General features: G+C 39.0%; 1 protein-coding gene across 3 annotated transcripts in view; it reads right to left on the bottom strand.

The window, feature by feature from the left end:
• STAP1 (signal transducing adaptor family member 1) overlaps nt 1–19,657 on the bottom strand; it is a 44,428-nt gene that overhangs the window by 1,079 nt on the left and 23,692 nt on the right. Inside the window, exons 5-9 of one of the 3 annotated variants that reach the window (XM_053602736.1) lie at nt 19,039–19,205; nt 16,926–17,054; nt 9,292–9,361; nt 6,620–6,707; nt 95–183 (exon numbers count right to left, since the gene is read on the bottom strand). In XM_053602736.1, the coding sequence (XP_053458711.1) occupies nt 95–183; nt 6,620–6,707; nt 9,292–9,361; nt 16,926–17,054; nt 19,039–19,205 (543 nt within the window). The remainder of the gene's footprint in view (nt 1–94; nt 184–6,619; nt 6,708–9,291; nt 9,362–16,925; nt 17,055–19,038; nt 19,206–19,657) is intronic. The other 2 variants (XM_053553378.1, XM_053560306.1) reach the window with 2 other exon arrangements.

The raw sequence follows: 19,657 nt of genomic DNA, 5'->3' as shown, positions 1-19,657 counted from the left end.
TATGGGGCCGGCGCCTTACTGACTGAGCCACAGGTGCCGCCCAAGAACCACTTAATTTTCTTAGAACCACTATCACAGACATGGTTTTGTTTACCTTCAGTGTGGGTGGTGTGTTGCCCAGTTTGATCAGATTCCTGGGCTCAAGTGATATACCCGCCTCCGCCTCCTGGGTCAGAAAGAAAGCTGAATGGTGACATAAAGAAAATCTCATTTTTAGGGCGGCGCCTGTGGCTCAAGGAGGAGGTTGCCGGTCCCATATGCTGGAGGTGGCGGGTTCAAACCTAGCCCCGGCCAAAAAAAAAAAAAAACCCCACAATAAAAAAAAAAAAAAAAAGAAAATCTCATTTTCTTTTAAATGGTATTTTATTGTAAACACATTAACTTTTTCCAGATCTCCAGATGTGAACCTGTGGGTGCTCCACAGCCCCAGGCAAGTAGAGCTAACGCCCTGCCAGCCACCGTCCACATTGCTGGAACTATTGTAAAAACTTGAGCGTTATTTGTCAAAATAAGTTTTGACCTCTTTGTAGCTTTTCTTAGAAAATCTTATTTCCATTCTCATTTTACTTCTCAAGTTTCCTTTCCCATCATCTTTCTGTTTTGGAAGGAAATATATAACTTGACAGAAGATATTCTGATTATTTGAAGTCAACTTGTGTGGTTCCATCTTTTCCTAAGTCTTCCACCCTCATAAGAAAGGAGTTGAAATGCAGAGAAAGTCGAGTAAGTTGTTCCTAATCACAAAGTAGACTGAACCAGTCCAGTTACAGAGCAGCAGTGGTCCTGTTATCTGTTTCTAACATCATTAGCATTTTACATTTTGCAGCTCATTTTCTCTCTATTGTCTATTTTTTTTCTTTCCTGGCCCTTGGGTGGCCCCTAGTCAGAGTGCTGCACTGTGCCAGTGGCAGTGTGGGCATCTAAAACTTTAGGAGACTGTCCATCCTTCTGCCCAGGAAAACCAAGAAAAATTGTCTTGAGACAGTAAGTAGAGTTGGAATTGTTTTTTTCTTTCTTTCTTTCTTTTTTTTTTTTTTTAAAGACAGAATCTCATTTTGTCACCCTCGGTAGAGTGCTGTGACATCACAGCTCACAACAACCTCCAACTCCTGGGCTTAGGCGATTCTTTTGCCTCAGCCTCCAGAGTAGCTAAGACTATAGGCACCCGCCACAACGCTCAGCTATTTTTGTTGCAGTTTGGCCGGGGCGGGTTTGAACCCACCCCCTTGGTATATGGGGCCAGAGCCCTACTCACTGAGCCACAGGTGCCACCCAGAATTGCTTTTTTCTCATTCTTTTCTGGCCTCAGTCCCAGCCTCACAGAACTTCATGACAGCACAGGTGGATACAACACTTAAGAAGCTCTACTTCCTAGCTAGAAAATCAATAAAAACAGGCCGGGTGCAGTGGATTGCCTGAGTTCAAAGGTTTGAGACCAGCCTGAGCCAGAGTGAGACCCCCATCTCTAAAAATAGCCAGGCGTTGTGGCAGGTGCCTGTAGTCCCAGCTACCTAGGAGGCTGAGGCAAGAGAATCGCTTAAGCCCAGGAGTTTGAGGCTGCTGTGAGCTATGATGCTATGGCATTCTACCAAAGGTGACAAAATAAGACTGTCTCGAAAAAAAAAGAAAAAGAAAATCAGGAAAAAGGACCTTGGTAGCTAGAGAGTGTGGCGAGAACTTTGGAGAGACTGAGGAAGCACCCCTAGTTCTGTGTATGAAGTGACAAGAATCCCAGGTTTGCCTCTAAGCTGTGCATGCACAAAACAGATAGCAAAGGCTTGGAAAACTAAAATGGGAACCACTGGCTAGGCCCTGGGTAAAAATTCCTGAGATATACATACCCAGACAGTCTCTGAAAGACTGAACTAGTATTAAAATGGCTTCCCACAGAAAGTAAAACAGAACTGGTTCAATCTGATCAAAAGGATTATTTTTTTTAAAAAACCCTCCAGGGGATTTTAACATGATCCAGAGCCTCATGACATAATGTTCAGACTATCCAAGATACAATTAAAAAGTACTTGATAAACGAAGAGTGAGGAATCACTTGATCTATAAAAAAACAGAGAAATGTGACCAGTTCTCCAGCCAACACTAAGCTGTCCAGGATGTTGGGGCTACCAGACAAAGACTTTAAAGCAGCTATGTCCCACGAGGTGGCTGTTAACACTGTTGCAATGAATAGAGAGAGATGTTGTCATCAAATAAAAATTATAAAAAACAATTTTTCGCAGTGAAAAATATCTGAAATTAATTTACTAAATAGGTTCAGAAGCTCATCAGGTTAAAGATAATTGGCACCATAGGAAAATTTTAAACTTTAGGAGGAAAGTGCAATAGGAATGATAAAAATCTGACTAAAAAAGAGACTATTTTCTATTAAATTGCTTATTGAAAGCAATAGTCAGCCCTCAGTATACACAGGTATTGATTCCAAGACCCCTGCATTTACCAAAACCCAAGTATTCTCAAGCTCCACAGCCAACCCTGCAGAGCTCAAATATACAAAAAGTTGATCTCCCTATACACAGGCTTCACATCTGACAATACTGTATATTTGACCTGCATTTGGTTGAAAAGAATCCATGTATAAGTGTGACCCCACAGTTCAAACCCATCTTGCTTGAAGGCCAACTATAATAAAAGCCATTAAGCTTTATTTGTTGAGGTTTTCATTGTATGTAGACATAAAGCATGTAGCAACTATAACAAGGGAAGTAAAGGGACCTATGTGGTTACATTTTCTTTGAAGTGGTAAAAATATTAACTCTAAACAGACTGAGAAAGATTATGTATATATATTGTGATTTCTAGAACAACCACTATAATAATAATACAAGTATGGCCAAAAAAGCCAATAAATAAAATACTAAAAAGCATACATATGTTCCAAGAGGGTGAGATGGGGTAGCAGAAGTGACAAAGCAAAGAATAAAACATAAAGCATAAATCCAACCAAAATAAAAGCCATAATCAAATAAACACAAGTCAGATTTTCAGATTGAATTTTTTTTAAAAAGACTCCCATGTTGTCTATAAGAAACCTTTAAATAGAATGACAGTTAAGAGTAAAAAGATCAAAAATCACACAAATGCTTTTCTTAAAAAAAAAAAAAAAAGCTGGATTCACACGTTGGACTTGGAGGGCTTTAAAAAAAAAAAAGCTGCAGTGGCTATATTACTATTAGACAAAATACTCGCAGGACCAGGCAAATTACATACAGTTAAAGGAGTCATCACTAACAGCATAACACCCCTAAATGTTTTTGCCCTCGGACATCAGGACTCCCTCACTCCCAGTATTCAAACGCTGAGTATGGGCTATACCTGTGACTTCCAACCACAGAGTGCAGCAAAGGTGGGCCATCAGCACCAGGCTTATGTACATCATCTGACAGAGGTCCCTCCAATAATAATGTTACATTGTATGGGGTCTTGCTACCAGATTTGCTCCCTACATCAACCTCTCCCTCCCTTCAACATGGCAGAGACACTGATGTCTTGAAGTCAGGTGTTCCGAAGCCCAGAGCTGCAAGGAAATGAATTCTCCCAACAACGTGAGTTTGGAAGTTGATCCTTTCTCCGTCAAGTCTTAAGTGAGAACCCACCCTAGACAACTATACCTGACTGCGTCCTTGCAGAAAACTCAGCCAAGCCAGGCCTAGGCTCTTAAACCACAGAAATGAGATAATACATGTATGTCGTAAGATACTAAGTTTGTGAAAATTTGTTACAGCATCGAAGACTAATACCTTAACAAACCTTTAAAATGCATGAAGCAAAACTTAGAAAATTCAACATAGACAAATCTACCATTATGCATGAAGAATTAAACACCCCTTTTTCAGGTATCAGTGGAACAAATGGACGTAAAATCAGCAAGCATATTTAAGACCTGAAGAACATTCAAACAACTTGATCCAGTTGACATTTCTAAATCACACCAGCCAATGATAAAATAGTCTATAAGAACTTAAGTTATGCAAATTGTGCTCTTGACTACAACCAAAGTAAACTAGAAACTATTAACAAAATTATCTCAAGAATCCTCAAATGTTAGGATCAAAAAGATATAAGGAAGTCATACAACTCAGTGGCAAAAATATAAGTTATCCAATTAAAAAATGATTAAAGGACCTGAATAGATGTATTTCCAAAGAAAACATACTAATAGCCAAAAGTAACATGAAAAAATGGTCAGCATCACTAATCAGGGAAATGCAAATCACAACTACTGAGATAACCACTTCACATCTGTTGGGATGACTTACCAAAAAGACTGGACGTAACAAATGCTGATAAGGGTGTAGACAAAAGAACCCTTGTGCACTGTTGGTGGGAATGCATAGGTGTACAGCTATTATGGAAAACAGTACAGAGATCCTTAAATGAAAAGAAAAATAGGACTACCATATGATCTAGTAGGGCAATTTTTTTAGGTGGTGAAACTTTATGTATCTTGATTGTGGTAGTGACTGTACACCAAAAAGAGCAATTATAATATGAGTAAATTTAAAAGATGGTTTATTTTAAAAGAAAGAAAAATAGCCCCTATACCTAAGACATACCATATTGGATTTCATACCTCCTATCCTGAAAGCTCCAGGAGGCTGTACTTTGTTCCCAGCATGGAGAATTTCTAGCCTAAGGACATGCAGCTTTGAGATCTATGAGAGAACCTGGCTGGGGCAAACATTAGAGGCCAGCAGAGCAGCTCAGTCCCACTGACAGCCAGCACCTGATGCGTGAAGAGCCTAAGACCTGCCATCACCCTTATGCCACCAGCTACTTTACAGTCATGTGAGTGGCACCAAACGATGAGCAAAAGCCTGCCTGGTTGACTCCCATCTGGATTTCTGACCCCCAGACTCATGACGGAATAAAATGGTTGTTGATATACCCATTGTTTTGGGGCTGGTTTTGTTACACAGCATTAGATAACTGATCCATGGAGGAGGGAAGTCACATTGGGTTTTCCTCCCTTATAAAAATTTTTTTATCTTAGAGATGTTATAGGAGATTGTTTGTTATCAGGGTGGTGGGGAATAACTCATTCCCAGAAAATTCTATTAGGTTGTGTTTCCCTGCGTTATGCCCAGGTAATGTATTGTGTGGCCCTGTCTGCAACATGTTCATCCCTTGTTACATTTTAAAGGAGATGTATGGAAATTAGACAATGTACAGAGAAGGGTCAAAGATGACAGGGCTGCAAGAATAATTTATATGCCAGAGCAAAAGTACAGAGGAGACACTGTGTCCATTTGGAAGTACTTGATGAGCTTTTACAAAACCTTTATTGGGCTGGGCGTCAGGGCACCTGTCATCCCAGCTACTTGGGAAGCTGAGGCGGGACTATGCTTGAGCCCAGGAGTCTGAAGCCAATCTGTGCCACACAGTGAGATACAATCTCTTAAAAAATTAAAAACTTGTTTAAAGTCAGTAATAGAATTAGTGTGTAGAAGTTAAAGGAAGAATGCTCTAATATGATAACTGTCTAGAAGTGAATTTGCCTCACTTTAGTGAGCCCTCTTACTCTGGAATTTTCACATAAAGTGGAACAGTCACATCTTAGAGACATTTTCTGTGCTGGGTGTGCAGGCAGCTTCTGTGCAGATAACACACTACTCGAGTATTTTATAGAGTCCTTTCAGCCTCTGAGTTTTGGGGGATTTTGTGTTATTGTTTGTCATCAGAAGATCCATACTGATGTTTTAAGAACTTAAACTTTTACACCTGCTGACATGTTAATTAGTCAGACTTTCCAGATAGACAACCCCAGAAGGTAGCCAAATGAAGTTCTTTCCTTCATAATCTATAGGACCAGGGACTTGTTTTGGTAACTGAAATCCAACAAGCTGAAGATATTTTCTGTCTCCTGCTAACAGCCTGCCTCAAAATGGTACACGCTGGGATTGCAAGGTATGGAGAGACCAGTGCACCCATCCAGGCCTGTGCTGCCAAGAACGGAGCTGTTCACAGGGTCAATCTCTTGGGATGTGAACAGTGCTCTGGCACAGGGCCACACTTGGTTTAAAGGTCTGACATACCTGTTTTTGAAATTCTTAATTTATGAGCAAGGGGTCCACAGATTAGGAGATTGTGCTGATCACAGTCTTCATCTGTGTCTCCTCACCACCCACGTAGCCCTCCTGCTCTCTGACTTCTGCCTTTACAGTGGAATAAACTCCTATCTCAAATCATCCATTGCCTAATGACACATTTCTATAGTTTTCCTTAATCCTTATTTATTTTATACTGTCTGGAGCATCTAACATTGTTGAGAGAGCACCTCTTTAAATTCCCTACTTAGTTCTCAATCTATATGACTATGGTTTTCTCTGATCTTGTTTGACAGAACCAAGGAGAACAAGGAGATGGAACAATCACCATACAAGCCTCAGGGCCTTCCATTCTCTAGATAGATCCATACTCTACTCACAATGAATACTGGTAACTCCCTTATTTTCGCAGACTCAGTGACAAAATGATTTCTAAAGGGACAAATTTAAAGGCTGAACGACTAATAATTTGTAATACCTGTCTGGTATTACAAATCATATGCAGGGTTTTGGGACTTTGTTTTTTTTTCCTTAATATAGCAACAAAGTTAAGAACATACCAAGAGTTGAATATATAAATGGTCTTAAATTTCCTCCAGTCTCTTTCAAAAAATAATCAATGACGCAGAAAAGGTTTGGAAGTGTCACCTGCATAAACAGAGAGTAGGAGAAAGCTCAGCATCACCTGGGTGAAGATTAGAGTGAAAACTCAACCGAAAATGAATGGCAATAATTGGGTATTTCCTGGCCTCCAAAAAGTCATGGCAGCAGCTCACTTCAGTGACTTACTAAGTGACCATAGTTTTACCATCATGTGTCTTCTCTCTCCTTTATAATGGACTATGTAAACTTTATAATGGACTATGTAACTATTCCTCTGTTAAGGAATTACCCCTTACCCATTGGAAAGAAGTAGGTACCTTGTTCTCCCTTAATTAAGGCATAAAAGTGACTCAAGTTCAGCCAGAAAATGCTTTCTTCAGGAAGTTGGAACTTGAGCAGAGGAACAAGGAAGGAGGGGCATTCCCTACAGAAATGGTTCTTGGTAGAAGCAACTATGTTCTTGTCCCTGAGGGTTGCTAACCTCCCAGTCATTCTGCATCTTAATAATAAATTCATTTTTACTTAACTTAGCCATAATGAGAGCCAGGGTGGTGGCTTGCATCTGTTATCCTGGGTACTAGGGAGGCTGAGATTGGAGGAGGGCTTGAGTCCAGGAGTTTAAGACCATCTTAGGCAACACTGTAAGGCAGCATCTCTTATAAATGTTAACTATAGTTGATTTCCTCTCCTTGAAACCAAAGAAGCTCTAAAAACCAGAGAATTTAAGCATTTTACTATTTCATTGTAATGGGATAATTTCTGGTCTAGGAGTGACAGAAACATCAAAGGTCCACACTCAAGGATCAGAAGGCCACATGTGCCCCAAGGGTCAGGTCCCACAATCCTGCTGCCAAAATTTTCTATACAATTAAAATCAGATTAAACTCAACTATTCCAGGTAATCTTGAAGAGCAAAAAGAATTTATGAACCAGGTGCGGAGGTGGGTGCCTGTGTCACAGCTGTTTGGGAGGCTGAGGCGGGAGGATTGCTGAGCCGGGGTATGGAGGATGCCATGTGCCAGGTTGCACTTGTGAACAGCAGCTGCACTCCAGCTTGGAGAACATGGCGAGACCACTATCTCTTAGAAAAACAACACAAATACAACCTGGTTAAAGAGTTGAGGAATGGGTTTGAGGAGGGTGAAAGGTGAATGATAATCTGGGCAGTAAGGTTTCTTCACACTCTGGACTACAGGAGCTGGTGACAGAAACGAGTCCCAGGTCACCAACTGCAAAGACACATTATTCTTCCCTGACTCTTGGTTCTGGTCACTTGGTTACTTGGCTTACTCTGTATCTGTTTAGTTCTTTGCTTTCTTCATTAGAACTTTATTTTAAAAGCCTCATCAGGCATGGATCTGAGAACTGAGAAGCTCTGGGAAGCATTTTTGGCGAAGGTGTAAATGGGCTGTACAAATCAGTAAGCTGCCTTGCTGTCTAATGATTATGGCCCAAATATGAGAAATTCAACCATACTATACCTTTTTAAAAAAATGTATTTATGCAATAAATCTGGAAAAGCAGAGGAGCTGGGAGCTCAATTTTAGAGAACTAAAAATATCATGAAGACCCACAGTTCTATTTAAGTGATTTTCAGAGAAAATCTTTCCTGGCCCTATCTTCTCACTACCTCAGCCTAAAATCACAGAGCTATATTCCCTTTTCCATATTCCTAGAATGTGAACCACATCACTACTTTTTTTTTTTTTTTGAGACAGAGCCTCAAGCTGTTCCCCTGGATAGAGTGCTGTGGCATCACAGCTCACAGCAACCTCCAACTCCTGGGCTCAAGCGATTCTCCTGCCTCCGCCTCCCAAGTAGCTGGAACTACAGGCACCTGCCACAACGCCCAACTATTTTTTTGGTTGCAGCCATCATTGTTGTTTGGTGGGCCCAGGCTGGATTCGAACCCACCAGCTCAGGTTTATGTGGCTGGTGCCTTAGCTGCTTGAACCACAGGCACAGAGCCCACATCACCACTTTTTTATTGGTTCAGTCAGTGTAAATACCAGTTCTCTAACCTGAATAATAGGGATAACAGTTTCTCAGAGTAATAATAACAAGTAAATGATTATATGTAAAGTATGTACCTCTGTGCGGAAAATAGTATCTGGTAGTTATATTATTAGGCCTATGATAAGTCAGCTAGGGTGGGAGAGGGGTTGAAGACAAAGAAGAAACCTTTTCTTCATGGTATGTTTCCATTAAGAAGGGATTTCTTCTTAATGGTAAAATTTCTTTTACTTCTGCATGACGGTATTAGAGGACTAGGCATTCACAGATTTCCTCCCATTAGAAATAAACACAGTTAAATATAACTGGAGGATTATAAAACACGTTTAACAGAAATATCTTTCTCTTTCTGAAATAATTGTTTTGAAAAAGACTTCTAAAGAAAGAAAGATGGAGAGAATTTTTAGAAGCAAATTATCTTTTATTCTGCCTCACCCATCTGCTCTCATATCTCACTTCTCACCCTGTGTATCTGCCACCTGCAGGGCTCCTATTTTTTGCCAGTACTAAGTCCCTAGGGAAAAATTCTGCTTTTCCATCTTTCTTTGTATTCTATAAGGTAGGTTTGGGAAGAATAGAGAGAAAGTTCGTTAACAACAAAGAAATAACTACTTACAGGTTTCTCCAGTTCAATGGTGTAGTTTTTCCCTGTGCTTGTCACTTTGTAGTGCTTGATTCTTGGTATGCTAAGATGAAACAAACAGTTAATCTCTGATTGATTATAAGTGGGACAAAGCAAACTAAAGTTTAAGTATAAAATATCACCTGTATACTACACTTATGTTCCAATGACTATAGTTTGGCAAAAAAAAAAAAAAATTCTCAGTGGTTTTGTTTTTCTATTTACATGGTTTCCTCTGTCCCTTTTGGGGGGGGTGTTTATATACTAGGATATAGGAAGTGTGGGTCATTAGGTGAATGAAAAAGAATAAACAGAAAAAAAACTGAAAATATTTTGGGTAGAAATAATTTTTTAAAATGCTAGTGCCTTACAAAGTAGAAATCCTGTGTAAGCATATATAAATCAAACATATATTCTCTATTAAAAGAGAAATGGAAAGAATTCTTGAAAGCAAATTGCTTTCTACTCCTCCTCATCACTAATACAACCAGAAAGCCTATTCCTGATAGCTGTTCCTCATAACTCATATACCTCTCTGGATATCTGCTAACTTCAGGGTTGACTTAGAGATATAGAAAATTCTAGGGTTAGGTACTGTAGAAACACATAGATAGTAAGTACAGCAGATGAATCTTAGGGCCTTCCCCTTCTACAGTCACACAGCTCTCTAAGTTACTCCCACTCTGAACACACAATAGCTTATGGATCATGAACTTTTCACAAACTAGAAAGCATATTCTATACATCTTGGTATTCCAGCATTAGACACACAATAAATATTTATGAAACTGAGTTTAAAAATATTAGAACTCAGCTCCTAGTGCTGTTAGAACTAAATGAGTTAATAGCAAGATCATAAGTCAGTGTCCCTGCCAGTTAGTTTTGAACAAGAATATGTTTGTATTGAATTTCCTTGATTAATATGCAGGAGTGTTAGACCAAAACTTTTTCTAATGTGAACACGTTAATAGCATTTATTGCATTGTCATTTGCCTGAACAACAAACTAATTCAACTTTTGTTCTATGTACAGACACTATCTAAAGTAAAATTGTTCATCAGGTTAGCTGGTCTATGGGGCCTTCCCACTTTCTTCTTCTTTTTTAAAATTCCTTCTCCCTTCATTTCCAGTTCACATTCCTCCCGGATTATACTACACTGAACTCTCCTCGTTAGGGGACTTTTTCCTCATTCACTATTATATCCAAATGTTTTCTCAATTAGATATCACATCAGAAGATGGCTAATAAATTAGTTCCAATAGCCTACTTTCACAAGGTGGGGTAAAACCTAACCAACACTTTCCTAAAAATAAAAAAGTATTCTCTACTGCTGGAACTTCAGGAATCGGTCACATACTGGGGAAAGAGACACTGCTGAATAGAGGGGTCCACTTGTGCCTTCGGAGTGTTCTGCTCTGGCCTTATCTTTGCCTCTATCATGAAAAGATCTTTGTCATCAGTTACTTTTGAAAACTCTTTTATTTCAATTACAATTCCTATGAAGTAAATTGTTGCTATTCTTTGAAAGACTGATTAAAATATCTTGGTTCAAATTCTGGTTCTGAACGGTAGGGAATGGACAGACTCTTCAGTAAATGGTGATGGGAAAACTGGATATCCATAGGCAGAAGAATGAAACTAGACTCTTATCTTTCATGATATTCTATCAAATCAAGATGTATTGAGTTGGGCAAGGTGGCTCATGCCTGTAATCCTAGTAATTCTGGGAGGCCAAGGTGGGTGGATTGCCTGAGCTCACAGGTTCTAAACCAGCCTGAGCCAGAGTGAGACCTAGTCTCTAAAAATAGCCAGGTATTGTGGTGGGCACCTGTTGTCCCAGATCCTTGGGAGGCTGGGGCAAGAAAATTGCTTGAGCCCAAGAGTTTAAGGTTGCTGTGAGCTATGACACCATGGCACTCTACTGAGGGTGACAAAGTGAGACTCTGTCTCAAAAAAAAAAAACAAAATCAAGTTGTATTAAAGATTTAAATCGAAGACTTGAAACTATAAAACTGTTTTTACAAAATTGGGAAATGCTTCAAGACATTGGTCTGAGTAAGGACTAATTGAGTAATATCCCCAAAGTATAGGCAACCGAAGCATAATTGGACAAATGGGAATCACATCAAGCTAGAAAATTTCTGCACAGCAAAGGAAACAATCAACTAAGTGAAGTAATAATTCACAGAACAAAAGAAAATATTTGCAAACCATCTAATAAGGGATTAACAACTAGAATATATAAGGAGTTCCACACTTGATAGAAAAAATCAAATAATCTGATTTTTAAAATGAGAAAGGATATGAATAGACATTACTCAAAAGGAGACATACAGGTATATGAAAAAATGTTGCCAACAGGTATATGAAAAAATGCTCAACCTTGGCTGGGTGCGATGGCTCATGCCTGTAATCCTAGCACTCTGGGAAGCCAAGGAGGGTGGATTGCTCGAGCTCACAAGTTCAAGACCAGCCTAAGCAAGAGCTAGACCCCATCTCTACTAAAAAATAGAAAAAATGAGGCAAGAGAATCACTTTAGCTGGAGTTGGAGGTTGCTGTGAGCTATGACGCTACGGCACTCTACCCATTGTGACAGCTTGAGACTGTCTCAAAAAAAAAAAAAATGCTCAACATCATTAGTTATCAGACAAATGCAAATCAAAACTACAATGACATATCATAGCGAGCATTCCAGTAACTTCTTTTGTGTATGTACTTAGCTGTACTATAAGTAGTTGGTTTGATGGTTGGTAGTTGGTAGGTGGTTAAAAAGGCCAAAAATAAAAGGTTCTTTTCTTTTTTTTTGTCTATGAAGTTACTGTTTATTTATTTATTTGACCTATTTGATGTATGTGTGAAACAATATTGTCCGACAATAAACAAGAATTAAAAAAAAAAAAATAAAAGAAATTACCAAAAACCTCTGGTTCTGCTGGGCAGGTTCTCTGCACATCCCTAATGGAGAGGGTGGAGCCTCTCAGGCTGTTGTATGTTAGTGTTTCCAAAGTGCCTGACACGTTAAGCTTCAGTAATGTAACTGTTTCTTTTAAAATTTATTGTTTTGATTTAAGAGTTCCTGTGAGTCTTATCCTCTTTAATTGAAAGATGTGAAAAATACTCCTGTCTCTAGTTTTTTATTGTGCCTAAAGAAATGTTTGCTAGTGCCCAGCGCAGGGCCAGCAAACGCTAGACTTTCGGGGAAACAACCATCCTTGTTACTGACATCTTCATCACCATTTATGGCAAAGAGTAGGAAGAAAGTGGCAAAGGTCTAGGAACGTTTGATTAGTAGCTCTAAGTTCTGAAACAAAGTGATGTAGAAAAAAAATTCTGCAGAGCTGCTTAGGTTTTGTCTGGAGTACCAGCCCTTTTGTTTTCTTTCGTGTTTGTTTTTTTTTTTTTTTTTTGTAGAGACAGAGTCTCACTGTACCGCCCTCGGGTAGAGTGCCGTGGTGTCACACGGCTCACAGCAACCTCTTAACTCTTGGGCTTACGCGATTCTCCTGCCTCAGCCTCCCGTGTTTGTTTTGTTTTGCTTTTCCAAAGGAAGAGAGATGAAAACACAAGATCGATACAATTTGCTATATTAAGGTGTTCTGATCATGACCTCAACAAAGAAGCAGTTTTATTTTGTTTTGTTTAATGTATGGTCTTGAATGTGATTATACCGTATTGTGCTGTGTATAATGCAGACTTTTTGCCCAATTTTTTTAGGGAAAAATAAAGATGTGCATTAGACATAGGTGGTCTGGCCTGGTAGGGGGAGCCCAGCCTGGGAGGACCTGGATTCAGCAGGGGCAGGACTGGCCAGGTGGCTGTGCAGGTGCAGGGGAGGCTGAGACCAGACCCAGCCGATTTCAAGGATGGGAGGGGCTGCCAGAGGGCGTTGTCTGGGTCCACCCCTGTTCCAGGGTGTGCAATCCCCAGATGTGTCTCTCCCAGCTGAGAGCTAGCTATTTTCTCCGAGGGCGTTTTTCTTGAAAGTTTGGGCCAAGGCCAGGCACGGTGGCACATGCCTGTAATCCCAGCACTCTGGGACGCTGAGGCGGAAGGATCTCTTGAGCTCAGGAGTTCAAGATCACCCTGAGCAAGAGTAAGACCTCATCTCTGAAACCAGGCAAAGCTGTGGCGGGAGCCTTGTAGCCCCAGCTACTTGGGAGGCTGAGGCAGGAAGATCGCTGGAGCACAGGAGTTTAAGGTTGTGTGAATTATGATGCCACGGGACTCTACTGAGGGTGACAAAGTGAGACTGTCTCAAAGAAAAAAACAAAGAAAGAAGTGTCCCAAAACATGGGTCCACATCATACACAGGAACGTATTCTACAGAAAAAATGCGGTATTTGTTCTTAGCTTCTGACCTCAATTCTTGTAAAGAAAGGGGTGATTTGGGGGGTACTTTCTACCGCTTCCTTAGCTGATGGCTCCAAAGTGTATTATTAGCTTGGCACCTAATCGCAGCAATGAAAAAAACATAAATAAATAAAACACGAAGTTTGTTGTAAAAGCAGCTTTATGGCTTGTGGACCTGCACACCACCGGGCTGGGTGGAAGCGGATGATAGTCTGAACCCAGAGAGGAGGACCCTCAGTCGGTGGCAGTTGTTGCTCTTGACAACAGCGTCCTCCCTCCCACAACTGACCTGTCCGTGGGTGGAGGTGTTTATTTCAAGTTAGGTGGAACAGCTTACCCCTCCAGTGAGGGTCTCACCAGACACTTCCACCTAGCCTGCTGGCTGCACATTTCCCCTACAACCTGTGCGAAAATGAATTGATTATGTTGGGAAACACAGGTGTTTCCTAATAGCCTAGGTTTCTACCAAATTCTTTACATTAAGCTCTAGTATAACAAGCTGCAATTCTAATATTATCTACAATTGCTAAGTCTTTAAAATTAAGTGACCTGTTAGATAGAAGATAATAAACTCAGGCCTTTCAAAAGGCATGTTTTGAAGAATTAAGAGAACACACAGAACAGTCCCTACCATGGTAGATGTATTGTGTCTCGTTTGTAAGGAATGTAAAATACAATTAACATTTTTCTTAGCCACTTCCCAGGATAAACTATTCCCCAAAGCCTAAATAAGCACATACTGACTCCAGGGTTAGAATGCTTTAGTTTGACCATTCTGCCTTCTTGCTTTCCAAGAAGTTTTGTGGGGAAGATGATTAGTTTTGTGAAATGTTACAAGTTTTTATGACCACCAGCTGACAAAATTATGAATTTCTATGTGAATTCAAATGGAAAGAGAGCTCACTAAAATTAGAGTTATGCAACTTTCATATGGACTCCTTTGCCAGAGTCTGTCTTTTGAGTTTAAAATATAGCTTACTGGGTATGGTGGCTCACACCTGTAACCCAGCTGGGATTTCCCAACTAAGGTGAGGATTAATTTGAGGCCAGGAGTTGAAGGTAATTATAGCTTAAAACAATAAAGATGTAAGTAAAAATTTTGACCTTATGTTCATTTCCTAAGTATAAAACCTCACTGCCTTTGGTCACAAACCACATCTGTAGCAAAAAACACTATTTCTCATAGCTCAGTGGTATAGAAAATTCAATGCAAAAGTTGGACTAGTTTAAAAGAGGACCACCTTAAAAAAGGCCAGGCTGGTATTGTTCAGGGAACATATAGTTTTAAAGATCCATCAGGTTTGCGGATTTTGTTCATTTCATGCAGCATAGTAACACAGGGTTCACATGTAGATGGTCCCAATACTCCATCAGACCAAGAAAGGGTAACAGGAAGACAAAAAATTAATCTGTCATTGGTGATCTCATTTTGCTTTCAAGCCAGTTTCTTTTTAAAAAGTCCATTATCTTAATTTTAATTGTTTTATATACTCTCATTTTTAAAAATGGAAGTAAACAGAGACATTCTACAATTTATTTCTTAAACACCGATAAAAGACTCCTTGACTGGGATGTAGTAAATAAAAAACATTTTCTCCCATTTCTTTGAAGCTCACTGATATTTAATGGCAGTTTTAACATTAAGAAAAGTTACTTCTTTTGGATTTGTTTCAAGATAGTCAATTAAATTATAAATAAAATAAATTGTAACCAGAAAATCCAGGATATCCTACTATATTTCAATGAAGTTAAAATTATTTCCAAATGTTAGCTTCTAATAAATAGAAAAAAAGTGAAACCACAAAAAGGTTGACAAATACTCATTGTAACAGAATGAAAACAGAGACAAACACAAATATTTCCTTACATGCAGAACCATGGCCTGACTACCTAACATTCCTTCTGTCTGTTCATGGTAATGTACAAAGACAAGTGTCTGTTAAGACAGAGTAATTGGCAAGTGAACAAAGCTTATTAGGCCCTGCTCATACTAGCAATGTAGTCATAATGTTATAATTTAAATTTTGTCCAAGTGATTATTTTCTTTTTACCCCCTTTATTTAGCATCAGTGTCTTCATATTCAATCTCTTTAGAATTATAGATATTCATGGGATAGATTGGTAGATTCCTTGATAGGTATGTTGTACTAAAAACATTAATAGAATAATATTATTCTTACAAATAATAGCAAATTCAAGACTCGATGTTCTGTTTATGCATTTCTATTAAAACAATCATTTATTAAATATTTTCACATCAGATAAAACTTTTATATTTTAATTATATTATTTGTTGTGAAAATATTAACTAAGCCAGGGTTTCTGTGGACATGTATGTTTCCACAGAATCTGATAGCTGGAGGTCCCTTAAAGAGATCCAACCATTCTAACTACAGAGAAAAAACAACTTTTGCATGAAAGTGCTGCTAACTTTATCAAAGATAAACTATATTACCAGAAGGAAATTTTTAACCTTGAAAAGAGGCTCCTAACTGGCCAGTGACCCTTTTGATAAATAAGTCAGATTATGTCAACAGCCTAGTGGTCTATGGTGCCATTCAGAACACAGCCCCACCCCTCACAATGGCTGGACTCACACCATTGCCACTTTTCTCTGCCCTGTTGTGGTCACAGCCACCTCTTTCTGTTTCTTGAAGGAGCCAAACATCCTTCTCAGGGCAGGTGCACTTGCTGCCTGGACCTCTTTTACCCCAGATTTCACATCGGTCCTTCACTTCTTTCAGCTAAGTGCCCGTTAATGCAGTCAGTCTTTCCATGACAAGTTAAAACAACAGGAACCCCAAAATGTGCTCTCTTTATTTCCTCTGAGGGCTCCTGTCTTTCTTACCCTGCTTTATTTTGCTTGGCAGATGTTATTATCATATATATAATATTTTAAATTATATATTTATTTATAACCTATGTTTCCTGATAAGAATATTAATTCACTGAAGCCATGGATGCTGTTTTTTGTACTAGTGTACCATAAATGCCTAGGCCATTACTTGGCACATAGTAGCTGCTCAATAAATATTTGTTGACTTGAATGAATGAACAGTATGACTGTAACCAGGACCAAAGTAATGTGTGAGCTCATTCTCATTCCCTAGGCTCATCCTTTAGCATTAGTTGTATAACCTTCCTTCTCTCTGTGTTCTTGTGCTAATATTTGTAGCCCTGACAAAAAAGCAGGTGATGCTGTGAACTTGTATGACTTTGTCATCTAAAGTGATATCATGCTTTTAACAATTTTATATATATTAAAATTAAACGTACTCTATCTCCTGCCTGATAGTGATGGAGTAGTTTCTATGGTCACTGCCAGGCCTCAGAATCATATTTCCCAGCGAAGGGTTCTTCTCAAGCATCTCAGTTGCTTCTTTCCGGGACACTGCATAAAAACATCTATAGAGGTGAGATAAAAAACAAATTTTTTTTTTTAAAATAATAGGATCATTACTTAGAAAAATGCTGCCAAAGTTGAGAGCTACAATTATTAACATTTCTTAAAAATTTTAGCTTTTTTATTAAAATGTAATTGTGTAATTATAATGAGTTATTTTTACAAGCCTTTGCCACTCTGAGCATGCTAATGTTTAAGGCCTGTCTTCCCTTACTCTTCTAAAGCCTCTTTAAACAAAGAGGACCTGAAAAGTTATCTACTGATGATTATATAACCACCAATACTGTTTGAAAAATCTAAGAAAACACAAATAAGATCTTGAATAAAAGTTTGTTGGTAATTTTCTTTCAGGAATACAAAACAAATGTAAATTCTTCCTTTGAATGGTCTTTTTTTTTTTTTCTCGTGGAGACGGAGTCTCACTTTACCGCCCTCCGTAGAGTGCCATGACGTCACAACAACCTCCAGCTCTTGGGCTTACGCGATTCTCTTGTCTCAGCCTCCCGAGCAGCTGGGACTACAGGCACCCGCCACAACACCTGGCTATTTTTTGGTTGCCGAGGCCGGGTTTGAACCTGCTAACCTCGGTATATGGGGCCGGCGCCCTACTCACTGAGCCACAGGCGCCACCCACTTTGAATGGTCTTTTAAAAAACTGATATTTCTGTTTTTGTCTAAATTCACTCCTTTTGGTATATTTCTTATGGTATTGGTAGTATTTTTATGCACAGAATTGAAAATAAAGCACCTCTTAATTTTATAATATACAGATATGCCTTGACTTATGAAGGGGCTATGTCCCATTAAACTCATCAGAAATAGAACATATTGCATTTAATTCACCTAACTACTAAACATCATAGCTTAGCCTACCCTACCTTATACATGTTCAGAACACTTACACAGTGGGGCAAAATCATCTAATACAAAGCCTATTTTATAACAAAGTATTTAATATCCCACATAATTTATTGAATACTGTACTGAAAGTTAAAAACAGAACTTGAATGGGTACTTAAAGTATAGTTTCTAGTGAATGTTTATCACTTTTGCATCACTGTAAAGTCAAAAAATCTTAAGTTGAGCCATCATAAGTCGGGGACCGTCTGTGTATTATAATAAAGAAATTATATAGTCATAGTTATAGAAAAAAATATGACAGGATATACAATACACCAAAATATTAACAGCAAATATCTCCAAGGGATCGGACAAGGAATTATTTTAATCTTTTTATCTGTAATAAACATTTTTACTTGTTTTATTGAGAAAAACAAGGAGTTTTTGTGACTTAACCTATCAGCCCATTAGCTGTCATTGATTTCAGCTAAAAGTAGTGGTGGGAAGTGTTTAGCAATTCCAGTACAGACAGAATGTGCATCAGAATCTGATATTAAAGATGGTACCAGAATAAATTCACTGATAAGAACACCAGTATTCCAGGTGGAAAGGGCTCACAACAATCTTTTGAACAATATAAGGTAAATATAGAATATTGCTGGATTTAGCATATTATGTGTCTTTTCATTTTTCCAACAATTTACACAGGGCCTTCCTCAAAATACAAGCTCAGTGAGTACTCACTGATTGGCTGATCAATTGAATAGAACATTCCAGTGTTTAAAATTTTTTGATATAATTTTGTTTGAAAATTAGTCAATTATAGCTTTGCATGAAGAAAAAAATATATATTTTCCTTCTTTCTTCATAAGAATATTTATTTAGGTCTGAGCTCCGGAAAGAGCATCTACTTGGTCTAAAGATGTAGGTGGAGGGATTTCCTGTGTGGTGAAAGGCTGGTTCACATTTGCATTTTGTTGATCATGACAGGAGAGGAACTGTGGCATGTAGTCAAGAGACATGCAGTCTATCTCCAAGACAGTTTATTGTCCCTAGTTTAATAAGCTCAAGTGGCTAACTCTCCTTGATAATTAGAAATTAGTCTTAACAATCAAATGAAGAATCTGGAGTTCACTGTGCACTTACACTGGCATCAGGTCCAGCGTCTCATCCTCCGCTGGTTCCTTCTCTTTGTCCACAGACGTGCTGGGTAGTTGTTCTGCCTCAGTCCTCCTTTTCTTTTCTCTCTCAAGGACCTCATGCAGCCTAATTACTTGGCCAGGTAGGAGTGACATATGTTGGGGAACTGACAGCTGAAACCAATTGAAACAGTGGTAGACAAGAAAGCCATCCCAAGGGCTCACTGCCTTTAATCAAGAGTTTGTTCTGGCCCCACAGAGATTTCTTACCTGACAGAGATAGATCTTGATCTAGGGCAGGTGTCTTAGAACTGCTTCTAAGCCAACTAGAACTTGCACTTGTGCCCATTCTTCTTTCAAGAAATCTTCCTTTCTATCTGGCCACAAAGCAAAGTACATCTACTTTGCACTACAAGCTGATTCAAGTTGTAAGAAATCTCAGTTTTCACTCTGAGCCTAGTGCCAGGGGAGCTCCAGAACACCTGTGAGGTGCCTCATTCTCTCAGGAGTAAGCTGGAATAAAGTACCCAGCCATATGGCAAAGTAGGAATGAGATGAGAGTGTTCATTAGGTGACTGAGTACCAACAAACAGTTTTATACTCTAATGATTAGAGTATGGGAAAAA

The sequence above is a fragment of the Nycticebus coucang genome, chromosome 1 (genome assembly GCF_027406575.1).
Source record: "Nycticebus coucang isolate mNycCou1 chromosome 1, mNycCou1.pri, whole genome shotgun sequence".
Lineage (NCBI taxonomy): Eukaryota > Metazoa > Chordata > Mammalia > Primates > Lorisidae > Nycticebus > Nycticebus coucang.
The sequence above is the reverse complement of the archived record's forward strand: the minus strand, read 5'-3'. Positions and strand labels throughout refer to the sequence as shown.